Source organism: Merops nubicus, unplaced genomic scaffold (assembly GCF_000691845.1).
Source record: "Merops nubicus isolate BGI_N331 unplaced genomic scaffold, ASM69184v1 scaffold41332, whole genome shotgun sequence".
NCBI lineage: Eukaryota > Metazoa > Chordata > Aves > Coraciiformes > Meropidae > Merops > Merops nubicus.
Window position 1 is genome coordinate 9,925 of NW_008593622.1, and position 23,667 is coordinate 33,591.

At 41.2% G+C, this 23,667-nt stretch overlaps 1 protein-coding gene across 1 annotated transcript in view; it reads left to right on the forward strand.

Moving 5' to 3' along the window:
* Window positions 1-23,667, forward strand: part of LOC103768353 (signal peptide, CUB and EGF-like domain-containing protein 2) — a gene marked incomplete at its 5' end in the record, with an annotated part of 37,461 nt that overhangs the window by 8,025 nt on the left and 5,769 nt on the right. Inside the window, 13 exons of the mRNA XM_008935494.1 lie at window positions 421-546; window positions 927-1,043; window positions 1,922-2,011; window positions 3,631-3,747; window positions 4,761-4,883; window positions 6,661-6,777; window positions 9,612-9,734; window positions 10,229-10,342; window positions 10,990-11,076; window positions 11,765-11,869; window positions 13,074-13,229; window positions 13,600-13,800; window positions 22,011-22,178. Of these exons, the coding sequence (XP_008933742.1) occupies window positions 421-546; window positions 927-1,043; window positions 1,922-2,011; window positions 3,631-3,747; window positions 4,761-4,883; window positions 6,661-6,777; window positions 9,612-9,734; window positions 10,229-10,342; window positions 10,990-11,076; window positions 11,765-11,869; window positions 13,074-13,229; window positions 13,600-13,800; window positions 22,011-22,178 (1,644 nt within the window). The remainder of the gene's footprint in view (window positions 1-420; window positions 547-926; window positions 1,044-1,921; window positions 2,012-3,630; window positions 3,748-4,760; window positions 4,884-6,660; window positions 6,778-9,611; window positions 9,735-10,228; window positions 10,343-10,989; window positions 11,077-11,764; window positions 11,870-13,073; window positions 13,230-13,599; window positions 13,801-22,010; window positions 22,179-23,667) is intronic.

Here is a 23,667-nt window from a genome sequence, read left to right on the forward strand (position 1 = left end):
GCATTCCTGTATCTGGTGGCTGCTCTTTTAGGCAGAGAAGTAAGAATTTCAGTTTAGGTTTTGATCTTACTTATCAGCCACCTTGCAATTTCTGTAAAAGAAATGAAGAGGTTTTATAAACACTGGTATAAAGTGAGAGCACTGTATGAGAATGCAGATACTGTATGCATTTAGGAGTGTTTCTTTTTGACCATGCAGTCAGAGAACATGGGTACAGAAGAAGTCACAGATGGAGAAACCTTGGGGCCATTCACTTTGCAGGATCGGACTTTCTGCCTTTCCTGTCTCTTGGTTCTTGTCCTAACACTGTAGGGTCTTCTCAGAAGTAGCAGGCTGTTGTCTCTGTGTGTTGAACTGACTGTTGCTTGTACATGGAGATGCCAAGCATGGTGATGGTTTTGCACTTGTCCTGTTTTGCAGAAGGCATGAGCTGTATGAATAAGGATCATGGCTGTGCCCACATCTGCAGAGAAACACCCAAAGGAGGAGTTGCCTGTGAATGCCGACCAGGATTTGAACTGTCCAAGAACCAGAGGAGCTGCATTTGTATGCAACGTTCTGCATATGCTTATGGTTTCCCAAAATGAACACGTAGTGTTCTGTTTGCAGTGATATGGGATTTGGTATGTTACAGCTAAATTGGGGCGACACGCCTAAATTACGTGCATCTGCATTAAAGTAGAATCAGTGGCTTTGCTGGACACTATCACGGCAGTTGCTACAGCATCTGTAGTTTGGGAGTTTCACCATCATTTGTATTAACCAGCAGTTCAGCTCCACAAGAGTTCTGCAGTGTTTCACAGGGTTCTTCAGGAAAGGGGCATGTTAGGAAGGTCTATTGGATGATCAAATGATGACAGAATTGCACACTGTCATTCGAAGATGCTGGAAGAACTTATGAGATGTAACATGTATTTTCTTCCTAGTAACATGTAATCATGGAAATGGTGGCTGTCAACATACATGTGATGATGCTGATAATGGGCCTATTTGTGGATGTCACCCCAAGTACATCATGCATGTGGATGGGAAAACCTGCCAGGGTCAGTATATAGGGGAGGAATGTGGTTTTCTGTTGATGACTAACTCTGCAGTGGTGTGGCATTGCTGTGTGTGCATGATCAACGCTCCTCATAATAGTATGCCTAGAAAATGTCAAGGAATCCAAAACTAAGAAACCTGCTAGTGCATGAGTGAGTTGCTTGGATCCAGGCAACTTGTGCTTCCCTATGTAAGTAGCTACTTCATACTACTGCAGGCTGTAATTATCACTGGTCCCTCCAAAGCACAATGCCTGTCACTAACCAAAGAAGATTCCCTTCCCTCTAGGATACTTTAGGTTCAATTTCTTGTATAGTATGAGCCAGAATGTAACCAAGCAGTACGTCTGTTAAAACCAGAGCTCTGGATTCAATTAAAATACAGATTTTGCAAGGCAGTTATCCAGTAAAGAAAGCACTTAAGATTTATTGTCTGTTGACTGAAATCAAATGCTCAGGCATAACTGGCTAGTCCTTGTATTAGTCCGTGATAGATGATGATAGTGTCCTCATAACCAGACAGTTCATGATAGATGATGATAGTGTCCTCATAACCAGACAGTTCATGACAGTTCAATTAGTTCTTTCATCTTGCTGCTGTTCACTACATCCATAGCACATTTTCTGTTTTTTTAAGAATACTAAAGCAAACAGGAGTTGTACGGAAGCAATAAAAGCAAAATGTTCTTATGGTCTTAACTGAAGGGTCTTCATGATATGCATTATTGCTTCCTTTTTTAAGAAGAATATATTTCTGTCTAGTCAGTTCCGACAGTTTTTGATAATTCAGCACATGATGTGGCTGTTTCATGTACATATTACATATCAGATGAGGCTTCTGGTCAGGGCACCTTTAATAATTTTCTTTTTTCATGTTACAGAGAGGGAAGAGGCTACTGTTGAAATTTCTGAGGGAAACACCACAGCAGGAGCTGATGTGGACAAGAGGGTGAAACGACGGTTGCTTATGGGTAAAAGTGCTTATCTTAAAATAATTTTGCTGTTTGATGAAACCTTTCAGATTGAAGAATTGTTTGTTTTTTTTTTATTGTAACCCTCATCACTCTGGGCTGAATTCTGCCTGAGATGCTTCACTCCCTTTTAAGGAAATATTATTACATAATGTATAAGAAGCTATGTACATTGTTTGTGACAGTCAGTAGGAGGTGTCAGGAACTTGCCCTCGAAGTAGTGTATGTTTCTAAGGTTGTAATTCATCATGGGAATGCAATACAATCCCTGCTGTGCTACAGTTTTAGCCAAGTGATTGTGGAGGCAGCAATGGTTTATCTGCTTCTTTTCAATTTTAAGTGTATTTCTACATAGAAGAGAAGTGAGCCCAGTGATGGATTGCATCTAGAAGGACATGTTAGGATACAAGGCCATCTTATTCTTCCTAGAGATGTTTCCATCTGGCCCAGAATGCCAGCCTCGAAGGGTCTGTCACTACTGAGAAGACATTGGCATGAGAAACAATGACTGTGGTCTCAGGGCAGCTTGGGTCAGTGGATGTCCACCTCCCAAAAACCCTTATTCCAGGTGCTCAGGGAGACTTGCAGCGCTTATTGGCAGTTGTCACAGAAGTGACATGGGGTCTTCAGAAGAAACTGTCAGATCTATAGGGCTAGTTCTGATCTTGCAAATTCATATTTAGATATCATTTCATTGTCTCATTTAAAAAAAAAAAGCATTATCTGTGGAAAAGGCACTCTGTCTTCACATGGAGGTTGGACATAGCCTCCCGATATTGAATGTGAGATGAGAGACTGGGAGGGAATGAATCAGAAAAGGTCTCAAAACTTGTCAATAATTATGCTTGGTGCTGCAGAAATCTTTGTAGTCAGAGCTAGAAAGAGAGAATTTCAAAAAGCAGACATAGGAAATGATCTTTGCAGCTCTCTAAATCAATATGTGCTAGATAAAATTGCACTTGTCCAGCCCATGAAAAGGCTGTTAGACTGAGTGAAGTAGTTAGACCAACTGCAAGAAGATAAATGGTAAAGAGTGTTATTTTCTCTGTAGCTGGATGTAAAGAACTGCATTTAGGGACTTTGCTAGAAAGGTTTAGTAAAATTTAGAAATAGTTTGCATAGGGGGAGGGAGCATTAGGTTGAGATGGCACCTGGGTTACAAGCCTGAAGGAATACTCAGTGTGGGTGTAATCCACTGTGACTAGGAGTGCAGGCAGAATGTGAAGTTGTGGTGGGAGGGATTTATAAAAACTGGTTTAGTAGTGCTGAGTGTAATAAGATGTCTGAGCATTGGTGGGAAGTATCAGAGGATCAGCCAGGATTGAGGGTGGGCATAGCAAGACAGACTGACAGGAACAGGCTCATCATTGAGGAGTGGGTATTTGTGTTTACAGATGAGAATATTCATAGACAACATCTTAGTTTGTTGAGTCTCCACAAAAAAATCAGGCATAGCTGAGGCAGGGATTTTGCCAACACTTGTATTTAGTAGTAGTTTGTGTATACTAGACTAAATGTGGATGAATAGCAGTGTGCTTGGCACTGTGCATTGTATCGTGATGTTTCTTGTTACCATTATAATATCCCTGAGCAAACTTCAGCTTTATCCTGTTGGCCAGAAACGTGTGCAGTCAATAATGGTGGCTGTGATCGTACGTGTAAAGATACATCCACTGGGGTTCACTGCAGTTGTCCTGTTGGATTCACACTCCAGTTTGATGGGAAGACATGTAAAGGTGAGTGTTATATGCATGGACATGTGTGTACCAACACCTATTTATTTCCACATGAAGTTAGTCCAGTGTCTAGAGGAACACAAATATGTCCAGCCCAACCTGAGAAAGGACTGTAGCCAGGGGTAGACACACAGCTTCCATCACATCAGGTGCATCATGTGCAGGAGACCTTTTGCTGCTCTGCCATCCCTCTCACCACTTCCACTCCTCCTGCCAAGAAGGCCTCATTTCTCACCGGTGAGGTTTGGTAGGAGATAATGCAGGTCTGTGGTAAAGTGGAGGTCAGTACTGGGAGAGGTAGGTGTGTGGGTTCTCACAGGCCTGCAGTCCCATCCTTGGCAGATTTACCCACTGTCAGCTGGCTATCAGGGCAGTTTGTAAGTAAACATCAGTGTGTAAGCCGGAATGTTTGAGTAGAATTACTTACACGGGTCCAGGCAACTCTAAGAGAGAGTACTTGAAAGGATCAAAGGGCCGTTTAGGTTGTATACCAGAATACATTTTCCTGTCATTAGGTGGTAAAACTGTTCTGCAAGGCAAGATAAATAATGGAATCTCCGTGCCTGAATCAATTAATATTAAACAAAGAGCTCATTCTAATATTGGCATGAAAAGGACAAGATAGCTTGAGAAGGTGCTGTCTGAGATTTCTGCAGGGCTTAGGAAGAGGAATTAGGGAGAATGTTTAGAAAAGGTACAACCTGTTAGACAGCATTTAAGTCAAAGTGTTTCCAAACAAGAGCTTAGGGAAATAATCTGTTGTGAATACATGTACAGAAATGTAACTGAGAGCAATATGTTAAATGAAAGCAAGTAACACTGTCATGGAGATGAATGGGCCAGATCATTCCTAAGAGCTGGATCTGATCCTCCTTAAAATTTGTAGTAGTCTCACTGGATTTTGTTTCTGGCCTTCTCTAACCAGTTGGACATGACTGTTTTCTGGATATGGCAGTGGAAGAATGTTGAATGTACTGTGTTTATTTGGTGAAGCACTTTTTTTTTTGTTACAGATATTGATGAATGCCAGTCCAATAATGGAGGCTGTGATCATTTCTGTAAAAACACTGTTGGTAGTTTTGATTGCAGCTGCAGAAAAGGATTTAAATTATTAACAGATGAGAAGTCATGTCAAGGTATGTGCACTGGAGAAGCAATAGAAATAGAACAAATCAGTGTGGCTTGCACATTTACAATGATGAAGTGATAATGGGCTCCAGAAAAATTTCCATACCTCAGTTTTGGTTTCTTTTTTTTTTTTTTCTTTCTGAAACAGCTGTTGAGTTAATACAGTTGACTTGATACTGTTGTTGGAGGTATGTTTAATGGCACAGTGAACTATTATGTAGAAGCAACAGTGACAACATCATATTCAAAAGCTCTTTATGAGGATAATGCTCCTCCCTTCTAATAATAATCTGAAAATAATTTACAGGGAAAAATAGTATCTCTTTGTCCATCTTACTGACTAGTTCACCATTGCAGTGACATTATTTTTTCTTAATAGGACATTTAGATGCCATGAGTTCATTATTTAAAGAAAAACACATGATGTATGAAATTTTAAGCCTGTAGACAGACTGGAATCACTATTCCCTAAAGCATCATAGAGCATTTGATTTTTATGATGACATGGATTCCTCCTGTGAGACTTAAAAAGCATGTTTGCTTTTCTGTAGAAAGATTTGTACATATAGAGTTAGAAATCCTGTTTAAGCTGCTTAAATACATTAAAATGTAAAGATCAAAATGGTTTGTGGTTTTGGAAAAGCTGCAGTATGGAACAATGTAAAGCAAATCAGCCAGTTGAGAAGGTAAATAATTCCATTTCCTAGACAACCAGCTGACATTAACAATGAATTTCAGAAATCTCAACTGACCAACAGAAAATTGTTTTCACCTGGATTTTTGGTGCATTCATACTCTAAAGCAAAGACAGACAGCTATTTATATGAACAAACACTATAAAAACGTAAGATTTTCAGCATAGTTTGTGTTTGGTTTTTTTTTTTTAATGGAATCTATTTATGAATGTATTTTAAAGATCTGTCTCCCTTTTGTCCCTGTTGCTTCTTTTACTTTGCCTAGACTGTTTCAAAAGTGGTATCTTGAAGCATCCTAAAGCCCAAGAAAATGAATGATGTAATGTGTCAGTGATGTTGATGTGAACTTTTTTATATCCTGCAGCAGTCTTACATGGCACCTCTTAATATACTAGCACAGAGGTTTTAGGTGGTTTTGATGGTATAATAAACATTCAGGGCCTCAGAAAGTGATGGGAGTGTTACCATTCAACTCACTGAGATCATGATTAGGCTATTAACTAACTATGCTTTACAAAGATGTGTGCAAAGTGATTTTAATGCCAAGGAGAACTTTCACTGGAGGAAATGGATATTTCAGCAGCTCTTAGAGACAGACGTTGAAGTCTCAATATACAGTGCAATGGATCCATGAAAAAATGGACTGAATTACTACTACGCCTTCAGGTGTATCTTGGAGAACATGGTGGTTTTCAGCAGACTTAAATCAGGCACTGCATATTCATATGGAGCTAAAAATATGGCCTTTGACTTATAGGGAAAAACCAAGGCAATACTTTCTTTTGTAACTCTTATCTCTGCAGACCTTATGTGGACTTTTGTTAATGAAATACGAGTTCTGTCAATTTTTTTCTCCCACAAAGAAAATAATTTATTTTAAACATAATTGTTAAAAACACAGTTTTTGTGTTTGTCAAGAAAACATTTGTTTGGCAAACTAATTGTTCTTTTAAAAGTTGTCATTTAATTTTGTTACATTATTTGCTCAAAGTTTACACAAGTATGCACGTTTCTGTGTCCAACTTTGTTAGGTCATCAGTGTTCCCTTGTCAGGCTGAAAGATACTGATGTATCCCTTTAAAACTTGCAGACATTGATGAATGCTCTTTTGAACGGACGTGCGACCACACGTGCATCAATCATCCAGGCACCTTTGAGTGCACTTGTCACAAAGGCTACGCTCTCTATGGCTTCACGCATTGTGGAGGTGAGTTAGAAAAGACTCTACAGGCCACGCTGATAGGGTGCTGTTGCCACAGGTCTAATTAGTATCTGTGCAAGACACAAACCTATGTATGAGCAGTAGGTATATAGAGTAAATTTTACTCTTTGCCATGATAAGGAGACACAGCAAAAGCAGAAAGTAATCCTACTCATTTCTGTCTGCTCAAATGATTTTCCCTTCCCACCTTGCATACAGAAAGCACCTGTGACTTTTAAAATAAACTGATGCATTTTGCACCTGCAAGTCATAATTTGATAGAATTTGCACATGCAGAAGTCTCATTGACTTCAATGAAAAGTCAGTGAAATAGGACTTAAAGAACAGGAAGCTCTGGATGAGTACAAAAATTATGGTTGTGCTGGTGCATATGTGAGATCCCCAGATGAAGTAAATTGGAATTTAGTTGATACAGTACCACTGATTTACATTGGCCAAGATTAATACTCTTAAGTCTTTTATGTTTTTCCTATAAGAAAAGTTCAAGGAAAGACGAAGATGTTCATAGAATCACAGTGTGTGTCAGGTGTGAATGTTTCTGTGATGAATTCCCAGAATTATATGAAGAAGCATGAATAACTGGATACTAAATGGAATTAAACTTGTTTTATATAAGCTCTAGGCAAGACTTTACTGACTCCATGTGCTTACTTAATTCTGAGTAAGACCTATTTACTTCAGAGGCAAAAAGAGCACACTTGAACTTGGAGATAATTCAGAGATGTCTGTGCACCTGATCTGTTCTAACCTCTGCCTCTAGGAAGTCTGCAAAGAAAATTACAGGGCTACAACATCATGGTGTTTTATCCTGATGAACACAGAATCCTGTCTGCATGGGAAGTAACACTGTTCATGTGTTCTATTTGCTAGAAGAAGTCTGTTCTCATGAATTCGTCTGCATTAATTTCTTTTGTTTAGGCCACCAATAAGGGACAGTAACTGTAATTTTGCTATTGGCTGTTAATTGGCCTCTTCATATCATACTCCTGTGCAGAAGATGTTAATCCTTGCGCCATAGTAAGTCCTTAATTTTCTGGCAATCACAGGCTGTGTCAAAGCTGGTGGGGATACTGAGTATACACCTTCTGACCTATACGGAAGTCAGTCAGTGCTGGAAGATAATAGGCTGCCATTGCATACATCATTCTAACAAAAGGTCAATGAATACCAAAGATGTGGGCCAATTTTGTGGTATCTTAGGCAGCAATTTAAGGTGTTCCCTTCTTTGTCCATTATTCCTCCCCTACTCCTTCTTACCCATGTGGTCTCCATTGTGTTAAGTAGCATGTTTTTCCCCTCAAATCAGCTCAGTTTTGTAACCTGCTTCTCAGTGTTCTCTAGCAAACAGTTACCTAGAGGGGGGAGCAAATGGCTGGGGAGAGCAGTGACAAGAACTTGTTATTGGCATTGAGAAAACTGTATGTAGAAGTGAGTACCCTCAGCTGAACAGCGTTTCTGGGACTTAGAAGAGATTTCTTGATGTCAGCTTTCTAGCTTTGTGTATAATTGCCGTAAAGCTACTGAAGACAAGTGAAGCAGTCATCAAGGTGCATCTGAGAAGCAGAGACACAGAACTGTGCATTTCCCGTTGTTGAAATTCATGAGATTCTTGTTGGCCCTCTGAATAGTGGCACAACCATCTGGTGTATCAGCCACTCCTCCCAGTTTTGTATCATCTGTGAACTTGCTGAGGGTGAACTCTTGTCCAATCATCTAGGTTTAATGAAGAGGATGAATAGTATTGACCCCTGGGTTGCACCACTGGTGAATGGTATATTCAGCATCAGTGTGCAGGTTTGCACCAAAAGCAGTATGTTGTGTTGTCATTTTTTTCTCCTCCTATTGGCATTTATTGGGTTGGGCAAGGCCCTGAAATTGGATAATTGAGCAAAAGGGACAATGGTGATACAAAGGTGTTATTTGCCAACATGGAGTCAAATAGTGTTTCACATTGGCTGTGTCTTATCTGTGCACTTTGGAGGATTGATCAGTATGAATCCTGCCCATGTTCACAGAATCACAGAATGTTAGGGGTTGGAAGGGACCTCCAGAGCTCGTTGAGTCCAACCCCCCTGCCAGAGCAGGACCATCTAGTCTAGGGCAGGTCACACAGGAACCCATCCAGTCGGGTCTTAAAAGTCTCCAGGGTAGGAGACTCCACAACCTCCCTGGGGAACCAGTTCCAGTGCTCTGTAACCCTTACAGTAAAGAAGTTCTTCCTCATGTTGAGGTGGAACTTCTTGTGCTCCAGCTTGTGCCCATTGCCCCGTGTCCTATCGCAGGGCATAAGTGAGAAGAGGTTGCCCCTTCCTTCCTGACACCCAGCCCACATATATTTATACACATTAATTAGATCCCCCCTAAGTCTTCTCTTCTCCAGACTAAAAAGCCCCAGGTCTCTCAGCCTCTCCTCACAGGGCAGGTGCTCCAGTCCTCCAATCATCCTCATAACCCTTCACTGGACTCTCTCAAGTAGCTCTCTGTCCCTGTCTTTATTCCAAATTAGAAATATTAATTAACCAGCCAGTGCAATGCAGACTTGATTTGGTGGTCTTTTCTTTGAATGAATTTGTGGTGACATTGCTGAGGCTGGATATTGTAATTGTGTGGTTTATGGACATACCTAACATCTTCCCTCTCATAACATTCTATCAATTTTGACATTTATCAAAGGATTTCCATGTAAACATCTATTTCGAGCTGGGTGTCTAGACAGCATTTCTGTAATCTTTTCCAAACTCTACTAAGCACTGTGTGTACATGCTTACATAAGAGTTAAAGAGTAACTTCTTAGAAGTATTTTTACTTTTCCTCTGTAGATATTAATGAATGTAGCGTCAACAATGGTGGTTGTCAACAGCTGTGTGTGAACACGTTGGGAGACTATGAATGCCTGTGTCACTCCAGCTACAAATTACACTGGAATAAGAAGGATTGTGTTGGTAAGGGGCCTACTAAATAGACTTCTACTCCTGATGTGTCTAATGGCCATGTGGTTAGAGTCAAATCTGAAAATCTTGATCTCTCCAGTTAAGTAGCATGAGTCATCATTCCCAGTATCCTGCTTTACTTTTTAGGGAGGCATGATAGTACTGATGTTGAAACTAGTAAAAACAACCAAACCCCTCACCAAAACAGGAGATACTTTGAGGGATTTTCATGCTTTTTTTCCTGTGCTTTTATCTAGCTCACTCTTCTATTTCTTTTTGTTTCTCTGCATGAAAAGGTTTGCTGATGATAGCCTTACCTGAAAGGAAATTACTGATGTCGTGTGATCTTCCAGTGATTTTATTTTGTTTTGATTTTTTTGTCTAAGTAGTGTATTAATTGCATGTGTGCTCTCAGGTACCAGCTACAAAAGCAGCTGCATGGCAGTTTATGAGTAGAGCGTATGTAGATGTTTTACCTGTGTGAGTATTTGTTTTATCCTATGTAGAAACAAAAGGTCCCTTGCCTGATATGTCACCCAAGGTATTGCTGCACTGCATTAAGAGTGGTGGGAGTGATAGATGCTTTTTAAGCTGCTCTTCAGATGTCCAGGTATTTTCTGGTAAGTTTAAAAAAAACCGAACCAAACCAAAAAAACCCCAACAAGCTAACAAGCATATGATTCTCTAGAGAGTGTAAGAGTAGCAAACCTCTGAACTCTCAGGGAAGTCCCAAGAAGTAGACAATCAACAGGGACCTTTCCTCTTTCACTACAGATAATAAAGGGCTATATCCCTGCCCGTGTCCCAGGAAAGCCCCCCTTTCCTTGTCTTTTATAGCGACTTTACCCTCAGAATCCCTTCTCATGACAACTGTCTGTCTGAAGCTGGGGAGGAGAGGGCAGAATTCTCTGTGCTCCCTGGGCCATTCCTTAATTGGCCCTGAGAGCTGCTGCTGAATGGGGCGAAGGCATTCCAGCCCTGCGTGGGGTCTGAGGCTTTGCCTGCCCAGCGCCCACGCCCCGTGGGACACAGCACGTGGGCTCGGCTGGCACCCGTGGGACAGGTGCTGCTTTTCTTCCTGAATCCTTTAGTTGACTTAGGAAGAGAGAGGCTCTAATGTAGAGTACTTAGGAACAACATTGTTGAAAAAAGGGGAAGGTGATGTTGCCGATCAACAAATTTAAAAATGCCTTGGATACTACTGGAGCCTTCAGTCTGTGCACAGTGCCTGTATCTTTACTGTCTGTCTGTCTGGTCTGTCTGCTAGGAACACAAGATGCCTACACCCTCACCTGTGGCAGGTCATCTCAGCTTAAGAAAAAGCAGCAAAATACAAATGCCTCCAGCTGGCTGGGTAATCACTAGATCTACTGTTGCATTATTTGACTGATTAACAGATAACTGTGGAATAAAGGTGTTTCTGTTGACTTTCTATTTTCCCCTCTCCATTATAGTTCATCTGTTTTTTCTTCCTCATCACTGCAGTTCATGATTGCAGCAGGAAATTCCACTTGTACCGCTTCATCAGCATCACTCAAACTAAGACTTAAAAATAAGGAAAGAGGAAAAGATCAGTAATGAAATAAGTAGGCCAGGAGTGTCAGGACTCTTTTTAGACATCCAAACTGGATGGTGTTGGCAACCTACAGTATGTGTAGTTTGAGCTGTTGGACAGTAAAGTTTAAAAAGCATTTAAAGCTAAACAGATAAGAGGTGTTATTTTAAAAAGACATAAACTACTTTTGGAACTGAATTGGAATCTCTTTTTTTATTTCAGCTAATCTTTTTTTGATTTACCCAATAGCAGATCTGGACTTGATCTCGTTAAGTTTTTTATTTTTTTAAAAAATAAAATCCATCACAAGACTTTGTTCCAATTCCAGTTGTGAAGCAGGAGGAAGCTGATATCTCTTGGTTTTCTGTGATGACTGCTTTTACACTTTGTCAGCATATTTTTGATGTCATCACTATATTGCAACATTAGGGTTATTTAAGTTTTCTGTTTCTTTTTTACAATAACATGTCATTGTTTCTTCCTGAAGATACTTCGGCCATCAAGATAAGCGTAACCTTTAAATTAAATGAAGGAAAATGTAGTTTGAAAAAGACTGAGATGTTTCAAGATGTTCTGGAAGAGATGATGCCAGGTATGAATATAAAAATGCAGGTGAGCAGGTCAGAGCCATAGCTCAGGGGTTAATTGCTTTCCTAATATTAAGTATATTTTAAGCAAAGCATAGAGGACTGCAAATTTTCTGCTTTTCACGGACCTCATGTATCGCACTCCTTCCCAGGTTTGATTCTCACAATAGTTATTTCAGATCACAGGACTTCCCTGTGACAACCTTACAGTCTTGCTAGGAAGGCCCTTCTCCATTTTGTTTGTACCTCTACCAATAACTTCTCAGTAAAATCAACCATTCTTTTAATTATTTTGTTTTCTTCCTTTACTTTTTTATCTCTCTCTCCCTTCTTTCTGTTATTTCCTTTCTCACCTGCTCCATACTGTCTGATGCCTCAGTGAAGAGTCTCCCAGGCTTTTTATGCTGACTATATTGCCAAAGGGTTATTCCTCTTTTCTCTTGTCTTCCTTTTATACTTCATCAGCCGCAGATGGATCATGTCATCCATCTGTGCCAAGGCACAAAGTATAGCCTGGGAATTTAGAAAGTCAGCAGAAAATGAGGAGGAGTACATTTAAAAAAAAAAAAATAGAGCTGGGGGAAGAAGTCACTAAACAATATGATGAATCAACCTGTCAGTCTGTCCTTATGAACAGTAACTGAGAAACTGCACTAGATGCTTAGTGAAGAGTTCTATACTCCAGAACCAAAGCTTATTCTGAGTGTTCTCTTTAACTAAAGCTTACTTCCTCATTAAAGTCATGAAAATAGTCTCCAAATGTCCTGTGTTTGCAGCCACTACTTAATTTAAACACCATTTTAAGATAACATGTTTTTCACATGCTTCATATAAGTAAAAAAACTTTCCCTCGAGTAGCCTCTGCTGGAGGCAGTGTTGTGGTTTTGAGACTCTTTGCACAGTACAAAGGCAGTTCATTAGAACCTGCTAGCAAAACCCAGGGGAAGCTGCCTGAGCTCTCATCCTAGGAGTGAATCGTGCCTCAGATCTGCTGCAGTGCCAGAGTCTCGGCCTGACAACACATCTGTAAGAGCACTGGAGTCATGACTCTATGTGAGGATGTACCAGTAATGGAACTGGCCAAACTGTGTGCTGGCATGTGGGGTTGTTCCTCTTTAACACTTCATGACCGCATATGCGCTGAGCACTAACGAATGTTCAGTAACAGAGCTGGCCAAGCTTTTGCTTCCTTATATTTTGTTCATACAGAGACACATAATTCAGTAATGGAAAGCTTCCACTATGTAAACCTAACGTGCAGCTCTGGCAAGAAAGTTCATGGAGCCCTCAGTAGACTGACAGCGACTAGAGAAATTTTTATCACTGCGGACTTTGAGCTTGAAACAAGCCGAAAGGAGGTGACAGGTTGGTTGGAAAATAATCCAAGGTGCGGTTTGAAGCTTCTTGCCATTTGCTCCTTAATTTCTGTATTTTTCATTTCTATCTATATGCAGAGTGATAATAAAAAGTATCTCCTGTTTTGAAAATGAATTTTACTACTTCAAAAAGAGTGTGGATAGGGGGATATTTTCAAAGATCTTTTCAAAGAACTACCCATAGATTGAAGTCTTGTGGTCTGATTAAATTTCTTCTAGCCTGGTGGTGTTGTCCTTAAAGATTTCAGACTTGTTCACAGAAGACGCTTTCTCAGTGATTTGCACTGGCTGCTCTTCTGAATTGGGTGGATTTTTGTGCATGGTCACTTATAGCAGCTTTCACCCTTGATACTTCTCAGACACGTGTGATGTGCGCTGTGCTCGGAAGAAGACTGAGAAGAGGTTCCGTAAAACCATCCGAACGTTGCGGAGGACAGTCAGCAGGGACCAGTTCCGCCTTCGTGTCTCGGGCGTGGACCATGAAGTGGCCAGAAAGTCTCTCAAGCTACCAGAGCCGCAGCAGCCTTGTGTAGGACAGATGCATGGAGGCAACAGATGTGGTAAGTAAATGTAAATTAGGAACAAATCATCACGTGTTTTACTGTTTTCGTCGGGTCTGGGAGCTTGAGGGGATCATGAGATGCTCATCCAGGAGAGAGGAGGGCTGTGTGTAAAGAAGTAGGGATTACTGTCTGTGCTGCTGGGGTGCACCCCTCTAAGTGTTCTTGGCAACTGCTGTGTTACAGAGCAGATTAAGGACTTGGTGCATTGCACGTTATTAGAGCTGATGCACAGCCTACATAAGCTCAAAGGCAGAAAACATGGGAGTGATAATCAGGTACCAGTGGCCTTGATATCACCAGTGTTTTAAGACTACATTTTATATTCACTATAACATTGTGTTTCTGAATTTGTGAGCAGTTTATCTCTCCCTTGTTCCAAAGAAAAAGTTGAGCAGAATTTGATACAGTCATGTTCTCATTGCTGACTAAGCCATGAGTCCCCAAGAGTCTTCATGACAGAATTAAATATTCATGGAGAATAGGCCAATAATGAGAAAAATCTTAATTATCACGGCACTGGAGGGCACCACCATAATGCAGTCCATAATAAATGCTTCCAAAGCACAAAAGTTGAGGAGAGGGGTCAGATGTTATCTTAACAGGGGCCTAACAACCATGACAGCTAATTCAGGCTGTATAGAGTAGGCAGCATGTAGGTGGTTTTGTGAATAAGCAAACCTTTAAAATCCTTGTCAGATCAAATGAGTATGTCTTCCAGCAGCAACCCACTTGGCCTCCGAATAGGTTTTTCCAATCTAGTTTTACTAACTCTGGAAAAACTCGGGTTCATAAAGTACATAAATGAGCCCATAAAATAAAAATAAAATATAAATAAATAAATAAATAAAAATTACCATAAATGAATTGCTGTTGTTCAAAACATCTGTGTAAGCAAGCAGACTAGGGAATTACTCAGGAATTCTGAGAGGAAAAAGTTGTTAAGTGTGGTTTTTTGTTTGTTTTGATTTGGGGTTTTTTTGTAACACAAGTCTGAAAAACTTTCACCAAAACAAGTTTACAGGGATGTTCTCAAGCTGTTGTGTTGAATACTGGTAGAGAGCTCTGGAAGAACTGTCTCAGTCCATTGCACAGGGCACAGTATGGCCATTTGTGATTTCATCTGAAAAAAGTAGCAATGAGTAAGCTGAAACTACTGCAGGTAGAGAAGGCAACATGACTTACAACTAGGAATTAGAACAACAAAACCCTTTTTTTTTTTTTTTTCCCCCTAGGTAGCTGCAGAACCTGTTTAATTTCCCCTTACAAATAAGAAGCTTACATGCATTTCTGTCCTAGTTCAGAGAGAAAAGGGGCTTTTAAGGAATGCCTGGAAAACTCTTTGGTGTGGTGGGGACTGTCTGTGGTTAAAACAGACATACTGAGCATATGAAGACCAATGTTTCAAGGACCAACTTGTAAAAGTCAAGCCTCTCCTGTTGCTGAATTGGTGCCACAGTTTGCTCTGAGCATCTAAACTGCCATGAGCCGTGGAGCTATTAAGATATGATTCCTTGTGGGTCTCATGCCTTATGGTTTGATTTGCTCATGCCTGTAAAAGTGCAATCTCTAAATGAATCTTCCTTTCTTCAGCTGAATTATTCAGACACTATTATTGTGTAGATTTGCTGTGATCAAATAGAAGATGAAAGTTGCACTACAGCCATTCACTTGCATGGATCCTAACAAGGTCTCTCTCTTCCACTTGTGTGTTCCCCAGTTATCACATTAAACATGAATCTTTGAAACCCCTCTGCATCCTTTGTCAGATTGCTGGCAGTCAGACCGAAAGTTCACTAGTTGCTGAGGGGGCGTAAAAGTGCCCGCAGAGGCAGTGCAGTTACACACGCCTCATTTCCCTGGAAAAAGGTGATTGTCCCAGTGGGCACGGGGAGGGCGGCTGTGCTGCGACCGCCGGGCAGACGGCGCTGAGAAACGGGCTGGGGAGAAGGGAGTGGGGCGGGGACAGTGCGGCAGAGGAGGAGGCTGACTAAGGGGGCGGTGGGAGAGCCGGGGTGGGGTCGGGTTGGGTGTGTTCTCGTGTTGCAGAGCTGCTGAGAACTCCAGGACAGGCTGGGGGCTCTGCTTACCTAGACATGCTAATGATTCTCGGCAGAAAGTGACCCAGTAGCAAGAGATACCAAGTCAGCAGGTGGATTCAGTGCAGGTGGTGGATGTGGTCTGTGGACAGGCAGGGTACTTTGGCAAAGGGATTTTGCTCAGACTGACCAGAGGAGCAAGAAGCAGAGAGGGAACAAAGTCAGTATGAGTCTTCTGTGATGTGCATAGTGAGTAAAGTGCAGGTTTCAGCTCATTGTTTTCAAATATGTTTTTTAAAACCAAATACCTGTGGTATGGCTAAGTTAGATACAGTTTTATTGATTCAGGTGGTCTTGTACTGGTCCTCTTCCTGTGGGAGACTTCTCCTGGCACAGCACTGTCTGAAACATTAGTTGTTTCTTCAGAGAGAAAGTGCAGCTCCTGCTCTGACACCTTTTGTCTTGGATATCTAGCCTGAAGTTGCAGCAGTAAGCGAAACTTGGCTTGGTTACACACTTTTCCCGGGGTAGTACTTCTCCTGGTTTTCCCATCTTATCTCATACTGCCTGCAGTGGGGCACAGCGCAAAATAAAATCTCCAGAAAGGCACCAGGAACAGATTGGATGTGATTTCCAGGGTTTCTCATCACTCTGAATACACTGAATTGTTACACATGTATGTCTGCTGTTCTTTAAACAACTGGTGATGGTAGAAGGGAATTCAGTGCTGATTCTGAGGGGTAGCATATTTTATTTCTAGTTAGCTGTTTAACATACAGCTCTGTTTGGGATTTTCTGATGCTTTAGAGGTTCAAATCCTGCATTTGTCTACTTTGTAATGTGCAAGTTCTTTATCAGTAAGCATATTTAGCATTGGCTCACATGGATTTATTCCATTAAGTCCTCTGAATGGCTTCCAAGGAGCAACCAGCAGTTGGGTACTACTGTATATCACAGGAAATGCATATAGCAAAGTGGAGCCTTCATCAACCTTCCCAGAGAACTGGATTCTCATAGCAGGAGGGTGATCTTTCCACACTGAAGGAAATTTTATGGTAAACCTCATGCATATTTGAATGAACCATTCAGCTGAGGATGCTGGAATTGCTGCGTGTGTCTTCAGGAGAAGATTTGTCTTGGGGAGAAAGCAGTTTCATTCGCTAACCTGGCTACAAGTATCTGGTCTTTAGTATGAGCGATATTTCTGGTACTTTTTGTTGGATACCCAAGTATTTTAAGAGATGTAAGGAGGCAATGAAAAGTACCGTTCCCTGAAATCGCTGCATAAAAGGACCTGTGAGCATGTCCAGTAGCTGCAAGTGGAGACATCCAAAGAGCTGTCACTTCAGAGAACAGCAAACATGAGCAGCACTGCTATAGGCACTGCCCTGATGTAGATGCTGAGCAGCTTTATTGTGTGTGGGAGGTGCTGACGCATTTCATTGCTCAGCATTCAGCAGTTTTGTCCCCTTAGCTTAGAGGACACAAATACAATACGAACATTTCCTACAAAATGATGAACCACATCTCGAAGTTTAGATAATGTATCATCCTGACGTTACAAAGTATGGGAGAGACTGAAAGAGAAAAGCAAAGCGCTGCCTGGCTTTGCAGTTTTTACAATTAATAGTTGTTACACAACAGAGATATGTATGTTGTAGTAATAAAAAATAAATTATAAAAATCTGACAAGAAGGAAGGAATTATCAAATGGAGATAGTGTGCTGCTTTTCTGCTAACCTGCTTGATCTCACAGTCATAGATTTAAGACATAAATCCTTAGGATGCCTGTTGTGTGACCTCAATATGTGAACCGCTAAAACACAATAACTTAAAGGGTGCTGCTTCAGAATCGATTTGCATCAGTTGTTAGCCATTTTCCTTATGGAGTCAAGGCATCCTTCTTAAGAAAATGGTGAATTGGTGGCTCATGACCTCCTTTATGAGGTTCACCTTCTCAGCCACTGAGATACTACAGCATTTGTCTATAGGGGCAAATGCTCAAAGGCTCTTCCCCTCTTTTCAACAAGTTAGCCTTTAAATGTCTTTGTAACTGTTAATCCTGGTTCCCTGTGGGCCCCTCTCTTTCTCCCCCCCCCCCTTCTTGCTTTTGCATCAGAAAAGCTTTCACTTTTTTTTTTTTTCCTCCTTTAAAACAGCTGCATGAGACTCAAGACCAGGTTTTTAATGGGTATTGAAGACAAACAAAAGACAGTGGCTGCAGAAATGGAAGTCTACTAAAGGCAATTGGTTCTTTTGTTCATTTGGAGAAAAACAATCAGGTTTCTGAAAAAAGAGCAAAGCTAGCCAGTGGAATTCTGGTTTAATGCTATTATTTGCAAATCTTCAGATCTTGTTTTGACTGGCTTATTTTCCATACATCAGGTGGGACCATGCAGTTTTGTGAAGTGAAGCTTGTAAACTTTTTTGGTTTCTTTTAAACAAATTACAGGAAAAGTTTGAACTCTTAGAGGTGTTTCTTGGTTGTTTTTGTTTGTTTGTTTGTTTGTTTGTTTTTTGTGTTTTGTTTTGTTTTTATTTATTTTTTTTTTTTTTAGAGAGGGTTCATTTAGGTCATCCTTGTTTCATGTACAGTCCTATGGACTTCCATGGGTTGATTTCTGTGTTGACGTATCATATTCCTACAATTAAACCTAGCACCAAGTCTGTCTGTTAGACTAAATTGGACCCTGGTGAGTGCTGGGAGCTTCTAAACAGGCTTTTCTCATTACCTCTGTGCTCCAGTGGGGTTGGATGAGTGACCTGTGTTTGGAACATTTCTAGGTGGAAGATGAAGAACTGGGAGCAGTTTGCCAGGAATGTATTTGTGGATCAAATTGTCTGAACACTTGTACCACTTTGAAAAGCTTGGTTTGATAGAGTCACATGAAGAAACTTATATATTTCGGAGCCTGAGGCATTAAAGCTTGGGCATCACTTGGAGTAATTTTAATATTTGCGTTGAATAATAAGTATTCTTTAGACTGTAAGTAGCTAAATCTATCTGGATTAACCTCTTTTCTCATATGCATGTAGGATCTATTAAGGCTTGAAGTACTTGGTGCATCTCAACAGTCTTAGTAGGGGAAAGACAGGGTTATGCATTTTTATAGGCAGCACAATATTTAAAACTTAATTTTCCCAGTCTCTGTATTTTAAATGCTTTATAAATGTAACCCAGAGTTGCTTGTTTTTTTCAATCTCCTTGAGCACAGGCACTTAACACCCTTGAGAATAAGGCTGGTTATTGCACATGATAACATCAGATCTGTGGATGTCAGATAGTGGAGTGCCCTCATAGGCCTGTCCATCTAGCCCTGGTCTTTCCAGTTCCAGGAGGCATACCACATACACTGCTTCATAAACCAGTGACCTCCATTGCAAAAGCAACTAGCATTCACCATGCACGTTCTGTCTTGGAAGACCACTTCACATTCTGGGGCTCTGATAATGATGTGAAGTGATTTCTGAGCAAAGGGTGGCCAGATAGGGTGGTGGTGTCCTGTGAACCCAAACCCTGTGGACAAACAGAACAAGCCCATTACTTGTCCAGCTGGACTCCTCTGTTAGCCTGGTTTGTCTCCAGCAAGATGCCATTGCCCAAACAGGTATTTTCTAGCAGTAGCTGGTGTTGAAAGGGATGGGTAATCATTGCATGACTTTCTGTCCATATTGGGCCAACCTGTACTGTCCTCTCACTTGATCCTTTTCTCTCTCCAAGCTACTTCACAACTGTAACCACCACACTGTACACAGCTTTTTTTCAGCTGGTTTTGCACACCCTGTTACAGTGCTGGTAGCTAGTTGGACTTTACATTTTTCTTTCTGTTGTTGCTACCTTTTAGGAAAATCAAAAGTAAATACTTGATCGGTTCAGATGAAATAGAAAAGTTTTGTGGAATCCAGGTGGATTTTACACAGTTCCGGCCTTCACCACCTCAGCCCTGTGTTTGTTCTGTGGGCTGAAACAAAACGTGAACCTTCTTTCAGTATGCAGAAAGTGTCAAACTGCAGCAGTCCTGACAGCTGATAAGCTCTAATACTTGTGTAAACGTAGTCTTTGTATCACCTTACACTTCATCCAGTGGTCTAGCTGCTGACCACCTAATTTGGCTTTGAACCCACAGACACTGAATGTTAGTGACCTGGTATCTTCTTTTCTTGTTGCTGGTTAGCTGAAGTGTGGGAACAAACTATAATGGGGAATGAGAAAATTGTGGTTTATGTCCTAATAAAACTTAACAGCATGAGGAAGGATAAATAAGTTGTGACTCTCACCCCAGTTCTCAGAATCCTGGGAACTAAAAATTATCTGGAGCTCATAGTGTCTATCATTATGGAGGTAAGGCACAGAAACAGACCATCTGATGCTTGTGCCCTGTCTTTCTCTTGCTCTCAGAATTCAGTCATGCAGTACATCTTAGAATGCCCCATGCTGACAATCTCAGTGATGCCTGAGGAGATCTTTTTAAGTTTACTTGCTCAATGCAAATTTTCAAAAATTAGTCCCTTAATCTAAGTCTTCCAGGATTATTTAGCAAACTCAGTGTTATTCCACGGGGAACTTTACAATTTTACAACATGCAGCTTTAAGGCAAGTAAGGTGCAGATGATAAAATTATCAAGAGAGGTCTGATGGGATAAGTTCTCAATGATAACATTTCCATATATGTGATGGGTTTGGTTCCTGCCTGGGACAGGTTTCCTTTGAGCCCTGTTAGCCCTGTTATGCTGAACCCAGAGCAAGCTCAGGAAACCTGAAGTACAGTTTTAAGGTTGAATTTATGTGGTCTTACATGTGTCAATATAAAGTAGTATTCTGTTCAAAGCAAAAACAAAACAACACCACACACATAGAATGCAAAAACCCCACAACCTCTAAACCTGGCGTGTGATTAAAATGGAAGGAAAAAGGTTAAGAGGAGATAGCAGAGAGCAGGCAGTCTCTAGTGAGGCCACTCACAGCATTGATTTCTCATCTTGAAAACTCTCATCTCAGAGTTTTTTGAAGGAAGGAGATTTGCACTGGTCTTTCTACTGCTTCTGATTTTCTGAAGTCAGTATCCACTTCTCAAAATCACCTTTAATAACCTTGATTGTCTTTCCTTGTCTCAGAATTGTAAATATTGCTCTTTCCTTACCCTATTAGGAGTGCTGCAATGAAAGCCTTAATTCATTCATGTTTGTTGAGTTGCACAAAGAGTACAGAGATGAGTGTTTCTGTAGGAATGTTTATAAAATGAAGAAAGGCTTGAAAAGTGTGGGAGCAAATGAATGTGTGTCCTTATGAGAGCAGAAGTGATGTGTGGTGGAGAAAGTCAGAACCGAGAGCTAAGACTTTCTCACTAGCTTTCATTGATCTGCTACAGAGCATTTCTTAACCTGCTGTATTTTATTTTTAAGCTAAGGAGGAACACTCACTATTCCACTCAGTGTATCAGCCATAAACAAAACTCTTCATCATTGATCATGACCGGTAGTTAATGCCCTGCTTGTTGTTAGTCATATATCCTGAAATGAAGCCAAGGCCAATTTAACTTCTTAACAAAACAGCTATTCACCGAGTGATTTATTTGAGCTATAAACTAAAACTAACAGTTTATTATTGTAACAGGTCTTTAAAAGGCCAGAATTTTTCAGCACAGCTGAACAACTGCAACAGTGTTTTGTGCCTTTCCAGAGCAGAGTAATTACTAAATACTGGCACTGAAGCCCGTTCTTTTGTGAAAAGTTTGAAAACCAGAATTTTTCAAAAGTTCCCGTAAATTTTGCTGGACTTGTTAGATAATATTGAGGTGTGTGTTTAAGTAAAATCAGTCAGATTGAGTTAGTGCTGTTGAAGCACCACATGGAACACAGCAATCCAGTGCACAGGTAATCACTATACAAGGTCCAGTATCAGAGGAATAGCAAGAATATTTCTGCTTTAGAAGTCTTTGAGGCACACATAATGTTTAGTTTAGTGAATTTGCACAATTACTTGTTGTACTTAATACATTGCATGTATTAAGTTCTATCTGTTGCTAACATTGAGTTCTGAAACCCCTGCTCTTACTCCCCACATAAAGAGGAGTGCAGTTTCACTGTGGGGTTTCAGGTCCTGTGCAGGCTCACTAAGATACCTTCACCTGTGATGTACAGGTTGAAGTAAGTGTGTTCTTCCTCTTCTAGATCCATGCTCACCAGGTGAATATTCTCCTGATGGCTTCAAACCCTGTCTGCCATGTCCCTTTGGAACGTACCAGCCTGAAGCTGGGAGAGTGTCCTGCTTTCCCTGTGGAGGAGGTCTCACAACAAGACATAGCAGTGCATCCTTGTTTCAGGACTGTGAGACTAAAGGTAAGGTCAAGATTTATCTGATGAACTGCCTTGCCCCAAGGCAAAAGTAACTGCTACTCCTACAAGTGGGGCATTCAAAGAAGGGACATGCTCTCCTTCTAGAGCTCTCATAGTTGGCTGACCTGGCCTGGCTGTGAGGAAGCTCAGTCAAGGCTCAGTTCATTTTATAACTGTTTTTTGTACAAGACTTGAGAAGGGGTTGCCAAGTACACGGAAATTGGTCAGGGAAGTCGCTGATCTGTGAAGTCATATAAAGAACAGAAGGAAAAAAAAAAGTATCAAGAAAAGAATCAAGAACAGAATGCATTAATGACTTTTTGGGTTTGAGCAAAGCAGCAACACGAAAATGTGAAGGAGGGAATTGCAGTCCTGGAGCATAAGTAAGAATACAGTTTCTTCATGTTCATCATGATAAACTGGCTTGGATGCCTTGGGATATGCCTAAAAAGCTAGTGTGCAGCTTAACCCTGCAGTACCTCAGGACAGCCCTGTAAATTTGATCATAGTGGAACTGACATGCAGCCAGGTCCCAAGGTTTTCTTAAGAGGAGTGAAAATCAGGTGGAGATCATATCTTTAAAAATCATAGAATCATAGAATCTTTTAGGTTGGAAGGGACCTCCAAGATCATCAAGTCCAACCACCAAGCCACCAGGGCTCCAAAGTCCTCTGCCAAAACAGATCAGAATCTGTCAGGGTTGGAAGGGACCACAAGGATCACCCAGTTCCAACCCCTCTGCCATGAGCAGGGACACCTCCCACTAGATCAGGCTGCCCAGAGCCTCATCCAGCCTGGCCTTAAAGACCCCCAGGGATGGGGCCTCAACCACCTGGGCAACCCATTCCAGGGTCTCACCACTCTCATGGTGAAGAACTTCTTCCTCACATCCAGCCTGAATCTGCCCACTTCCAGCTTTGCCCCATTCCCTCTAGTTCTGTTGTTACTTGAGATCCTAAAAAGTCCCTCCCCAGCTTTCTTGTAGGCCCCTCTAAGATACTGGAAGGCCACAATAAGGTCACCTCGGAGCCTTCTCTTCTCCAGACTGAACAGCCCCAACTCTCTCAGTCTGTCCTCACAGCAGAGCTGCTCCAGCCCTCGGATCATTCTCGTGGCCCTTCTCTGGACATGCTCCAGCAGCTCCACGTCCCTCTTGTCCTGGGGGCTCCAGAACTGGATGCAGTGCTCCAGGTGGGGTCTCACCAGAGCAGAGCAGAGGGGGAGAATCACCTCCCTCGACCTGCTGGCCACACTTCTCTTGATGCAGCCCAGGATCTGGTTGGCTTTCTGGGCTGCAAGTGAAGGATTTTCATTAGCATCTTCATTATCTAAAATGCAAAAAGCTGAAAGACAGCTATGAAGTTGTCTTTGAAAATGCTGATAAAAATGTGTGTCCATGGAGAGAGATGAAATGTTAGTATAATAGTTTGCTCAACGTCCTAAACCATGGGTAAAAGAACATCATTTATATCAAAATCACCTGAAGAAAAAG